This window comes from Euleptes europaea, chromosome 12, assembly GCF_029931775.1.
Source record: "Euleptes europaea isolate rEulEur1 chromosome 12, rEulEur1.hap1, whole genome shotgun sequence".
In the NCBI taxonomy this organism is placed as follows: domain Eukaryota; kingdom Metazoa; phylum Chordata; class Lepidosauria; order Squamata; family Sphaerodactylidae; genus Euleptes; species Euleptes europaea.
Window position 1 is genome coordinate 43445801 of NC_079323.1, and position 6018 is coordinate 43451818.

General features: G+C 43.0%; 1 protein-coding gene across 1 annotated transcript; it reads left to right on the forward strand.

Annotated features, from left to right (window-relative positions):
- Positions 1 to 935: 935 nt before the first annotated feature.
- Positions 936 to 5794, forward strand: GJA8 (gap junction protein alpha 8). The gene is made up of 2 exons (XM_056858273.1): positions 936 to 1010; positions 3976 to 5794. Exon 2 carries the CDS (start codon positions 3978 to 3980, stop codon positions 5238 to 5240), a length of 1263 nt encoding a protein of 420 aa, XP_056714251.1. The 5' UTR covers positions 936 to 1010; positions 3976 to 3977; the 3' UTR covers positions 5241 to 5794.
- The last annotated feature ends 224 nt before the right edge of the window (positions 5795 to 6018 follow it).

The window sequence follows — 6018 nt, forward strand, 5'->3', positions numbered from 1 at the left end:
GTGTGGATTTTGAAGACCACCATTACCTTTACCATGCTGAAATAATTCTGATAAATCTATCCTCCTTCATATGCCATGGTTTCGAACACTATAGGGTTTTGAAAGAGGTAAGGAAGATGTTGTCCCAGACACATGACAAGTTGTCAAGGTGTTGTCTGAAGGCACATGGTACTGCCATCTAGCTAAAACTACACAGATCTGTATCTGATCTGTGTTTGCATAGGGAACTATCTAGGAAATGCTGTTTAGGAAATGCTGTCTGGGAAATGCTGTGCGTGCCATGGAAATGCCATGGAAGAAAAGAAGGGTTAATATTAGTAAGTTAATATTAATTTAAAGAAGGTGTTCACTACGAGCAGGTAAAAACTTGTAGTTACCCTGAAGTGAGTTTTGGTCACCTGTATATTCCAGCCAAGTGGGAAGGAGTGCCGATACATCAAAATATCATATGAGAAGTACAGATGGGGCAAGAAGTGTGGTAGAACATGGTAAAAGGATCATCTGCATGGGCTGACTCTCCATAATTTCCCAGGTGACACATAATAGCAACGCAGAATAGATAAGGCCAGAGACATTTCAGTTTGTGTTCGCTACTCTACACACCTAGACATTTCAACATAGCTCTATGACTTCTCTCTAGAAAAAGCATCTTGGCCAGTGTTACACGATCAGTGCCTGCCTGCTGCCCATCCCTAGGTTCACTTTGTTCCTATTCAGCAAGCACACATTATTTTTCTTTCTCCGTCTCTCACTTTTTGTCTTTCCCTTCTATTGTTCTCCATGTCACCAAATGTCATTCACTTTCTAAAGATGTCTGGCATGGAGCTTATATAGTGCAGGGCAAGCAAAGCCCACCCATCAGTGCTGATCCAGTCACATCTGCTCAGTCGTGCGACGCAGTGGGGACTTTTAGAGCAAGGAGAAGCTCCAGTTCTCTTTTTTGTTTTTGCTGCCGAGGGCCAAACGACAAGGGGAGCACTTTTCTTCAGCGGATCCTTTCACTGCGGCAAGTTGCCTTCTTGATAGAGTTGATTTATTTAGACTTACTTTTAGCTCTAGGTAGTTGAAATCATAGCAGTTGCAATATGAGCATGTCAGCATCTATGAGCAGCTTCACAGCTGAGAGCCACTTTGAGGCTCTTTTTTTCTTTGTATGGTGGTCCAGAGAAATACTCACATGAATGCAGGATACTATGGCCATCCTTCCAACATGTTCCCATCCATAAGGAATGCAACAGCGTCTGTATAGAGTTGTTCTGTGTTGCAACACAATGCAGAAATCTGTAAATAAAAACAGCCACAGCGTCCTGCTTTGAATGTGCATCTTTCTGTGTGAGCACCATTCAGATGGAGAAGCACCCCAAATTTTTCACTTGCCTTGTTGCAAGATAGGCAGAGCACAATTTCCATTGGCATTTAAGTACAAATCCTATTGACCTTCGGTAGGACTGGTGTTCTGAGTTCCTAAAAAGAGAATTGCTGGGGTTAAGTGCAGATGGGAAAGAACAGCTGGTGCAGACACCTTGCTAAAATGTATGGTACTGAAGAACAAGGCACTGAAATTGTGACTTGGTTCTTCAGAGACAGATTTATTTGTTTGATTTACTGGATAGACCACAGAAGTTAGAACTAGCCTTGACAGTACCAATTCTTTCTTAACAAGAATACTTGACAGTGATGTCCAAAATATTTCAGTTTTCTAACAGAACACAGAAAACGTTATATAATGCATTTTTGTTGAAGTTGCAAGTGCAAATTTAATATTTCTGAATGATGTGACCCTATTACAGAGTGCTTCTGGTGATTTCCTTTAAATTTAACTAGTTGCTTGCAGAAAACCTCGAGGAAGAATGCAAAATATAGTCCTTTGTTTCCTTGAATTAAATGCATAAGGCATGTGGTATTGGAAGTGCCAGTTTTGAACGATGACCCAACAGAGTTAATTGATACCAAATAGTATTAGCAGCGGATTATAACAAAAATTTACACACAATATCTGTTGATTCATGCTGTTGGTTCAAATGATTCTGAACTGGTAATTCAATTTGCATTGTGGTTCTTGAGGTAGCTGTTGCTATGAAATGGAACACAACCTCCATTTGTGTAAATAATATGTTCATAGTCATATAGACAATGTTTGGAAGCAATTAAATCTGAGAAAATAACTGTTTGCCTGGCTGTTCAAAACCATGTGCACCGAAATTATGATTTATGCAATGTTGCACATTTATAAATACTTTTAAAATGGCCAGCCGGTCTGCATAAGTTTAAGAAATGGAGCTGATCTTTCATATCATTAGACTCAAGAAAAAAATTTAATGCCTCTTAATAGTCTGATCCTATGAACCACTATGACCAGACAAAGGCTCAACTGGGGAGGGGCTGTGGCTCAGTAGTAGAGCATCTGCTTGGCATGCAGAAGGTCCCAGGTTCAACCCCCGGCATCTCCAGTTAAAGGGACGAGGCAAGTAGGTGATGCGAAAGATCTCTACCTGAGATCCTGGAGAACTGCTGCCAGTCTGAGTAGACAATGCTGATTTTGATGGACCAAGGGTCTGATTCAGTATAAGGCAGCTTCATGTGTTCATGCGTTAGAAGTTAGAACTACAAAACTGTAAGCAACAATAAATGATCATGGTTCACATTCATATAATCTTTTGGCACTGCTGTGATAGTGCTTTCAGTACTGCACAACGTATTTAGAGTAAATGTGAGAGGTTTTGTGAGATTTGCCTGTAACTGTTGCACCGGATCGCTAATAACAGTGCCATCCTAAGCAGAGTGATGCTTCTTTAAGTCCATTGCAGTCAACAGGCCTTGGACAGTCTTCTTACTGTGGTTGCATGTTTCTCCAAGATATCTTATGCAATAAATCACCCTGCTTAAGATTGCACTGTAAAGCTGTGAAAGGAATCTCCAGGCATGCATGGTCCTGCCTCCAACTTTAAGGGGGTCAGAGAGTTTCAGCGGTTTTTCAGTGGAAAAGACTGTGTGGGTTTTACCAGCTGCTATGCTGAGGATTCCACCGCCTGGCTACAGTGGAATGTGATGTCCTCTTGGTCAGCAAGCTTCAAATAACTAATTCCAGAACTATTATGTACTATTGAAGCCAATGCAGTTATTCCGGAATAAGAGTATTAAAGGAATATGTATGTATGGGCTATCAAGTTGCAACTGACTTATGGCGATCCCAGCAAGGGGCTTTCAAGGCAAGTGAGAAGCAGAGGTGGTTTGTGATTGCCTTCCTCTGCAGTCTGCCTTGGTGGTCTCCCATCCAAGTACCGACCCCGTTTAGCTTCTCAGATCTGATGAGATTGGGCTATACCATGCAATTCTATGTCCTATTAAATGAATATCAGCTTCTAATTTGCCCAGTTCCACCTCGCAAGGGAAAAACAATGAACTAGATTGTTTAATAGATGCAGACCTTCCCTGTATCTCCTTCCCCCAGTGCTGAGAGGGTCAGTTCACTCTGGTGAACAAATGCCATGTGTCATGGGGGCGGGGGAGGGGAAACACCAGATAAAATCACTCACCTTCTCATTGCACAAGCGGAGTGCTTGCTCCGCCGTGCTTCCTCTGTCAGCAGAAGAGGGAGGGAGGGGGAGAAGAGGGAGGGATTCCTCTCTCTCACTGCAGTATCCTATAATGGGGTCTTCCAGGGCCTGCTCCCAGTACCGGCCCTATAGGGGCCACAGCTTAGGGAAAGGGAGGAAAATCTGCCTGGTTCATAGGATTTGACATGATGCATTTAATTGAAATGCCATAGAATATAAAAAATGGTCACCTCTGTACAATATGTGTAGCCTAAGAGCAGGATGTTCTGAACTTCTCCCTTTGTAGCAGAACTCACAATCAGTAAGATGAGAGATCTGTGGAAGACTTTAAAGGAACGTAGCAAATATGATGTACACAGAATGTTTAATTCTTTCTATAGAATTTAACTTAATCATTGTCCTTCTTTTAAACAGCCAGAAATGGGTGACTGGAGTTTCTTGGGGAACATTTTAGAAGAGGTAAATGAGCACTCAACTGTCATAGGGAGAGTCTGGCTTACAGTACTCTTCATTTTCCGAATCCTGATCCTAGGGACTGCGGCAGAGTTTGTATGGGGAGACGAACAGTCAGACTTTGTGTGCAACACCCAGCAGCCTGGCTGTGAGAATGTCTGCTATGACGAAGCCTTCCCCATCTCCCACATCCGTTTGTGGGTCCTGCAGATCATCTTTGTCTCCACTCCCTCCCTGGTTTATTTGGGCCATGCCGCACACCATGTTAGGATGGAAGAGAAAAGGAAAGAGCGGGAAGAAGCAGAAAGGGCTAGGCAAGCTGAGGCAGATGAAGAAAACTCCGCCCTTGATCCAGACCGGAAGAGCCCTATAGTCACCAAAGAAATAAGCCCCAGGGGGATCAAGAAATTTCGTCTTGAGGGGACACTGTTGAGAACCTATATCTGCCACATCTTTTTCAAAACACTTTTTGAGGTGGGCTTCATAGTGGGTCAGTACTTTCTGTATGGCTTCCGAATTCTGCCTCTTTACCGCTGTGGCAGATGGCCCTGTCCCAACCTTGTAGACTGTTTCGTGTCCAGGCCTACTGAGAAAACTGTCTTTATTATGTTTATGTTGGCTGTGGCTTCAGTGTCCCTCTTTCTCAATCTTGTGGAGATCAGTCATTTGGGCTTTAAGAAGATCCTGATGGCTTTCAGAAGGTCAGCAGAACAACATCCCGTGGAGACCCCAGAGAAACCCCTTCACTCTATCGCAGTTTCATCCATCCAAAAAGTCAAAGGTTACAAGCTGCTGGAGGAAGAGAAGCCAGTATTTCACTACTTCCCTTTGACAGAGGTGGGAGTAGAAACTACACCTATACCCCCCTCGTTCAATAATTTTGAAGAGAAGATCGGCATGGAGCGCCTGAAAGACCTTTCCAGGGTCTTTGACGAGCAGCTGCCATCCTACGCCCGGATGGATGAACAGGATGAGGAGAAAGTAGACATGAGAGAAGAGCAAGAACAGGAGGCACCTGAGGTGGCAGAGGAGGCACAAGAGCCATGGGTGGAAAAGGTGACAGACAAAGCAGAGGAAAAAGAAGAAGCAAAGCCCGAGGAGGAACCAGTGCTAGAACCACCAGGAGAGGACTTACCCTTACCATCAGCTGATATCACTGTTGACACAAGACCCCTTAGCAGGTTGAGTAAAGCCAGCAGTCGGGCCAGGTCAGATGATCTGACTGTATGAAATGATTGGCTCTCTGGTGGCCCTGAACAGCCACAACCATACATATCTTAGATGTCTTTCACGAAGTGCTACACCAGTCATTTTACGATTGTTCCTTATCAATGTTTTGGCTAGAAAGGTGCTATAAAAGCTAGCTGCCTTGTCAGTCCTGTTTGGTCTACAAGTGGAGCTAGCTGCCATGTTACCTATTCAGTGAATCAATTCATCTTCTTGCCAATGGGAGATGCCTCACTACTGTAAAGTAAATGCACTATATACAGTACTGAAATCGGAGGAGAAAACTTCCCTAAAACACCGAGGAAAACAAATGTAGCAACTGTGGTCACAACTGTTTTATATTCCTCTTTTCTCCAGGGATGTGGGAAGTAGACCTCTTCATTTGATTTCCTGCAAATATCGATAAACCTCTTAGCATTGATATTTCTTTTTTTTCTGTTTTAGCTTGTAACATTACAGTTTTGGTGCTTTCTCCCTTGCTGGCCTTGAGCTTTAATTATTTAACTCACAAAAAAGGGATGCTGCCAATTAGCATGGTTAAATTATATCCAGCTATATCCCTGCAGAACAACAAAGGTTTAAATGTTTGTGTATGAAGACAAATGTGGTTTACCTATATTTTTCTATCCTTAGTCTAGTGTGGGGCACTTAACTTTTTATCTGCATTATGCATCTCAATCTTTAGATGCATACAACTTAAATAAGGCCTCTGACCACTGTGCAACAGTGATAACAAAAAAAAACCCAAGACACATCTACGCTATCTGCCATGAAACTGGAT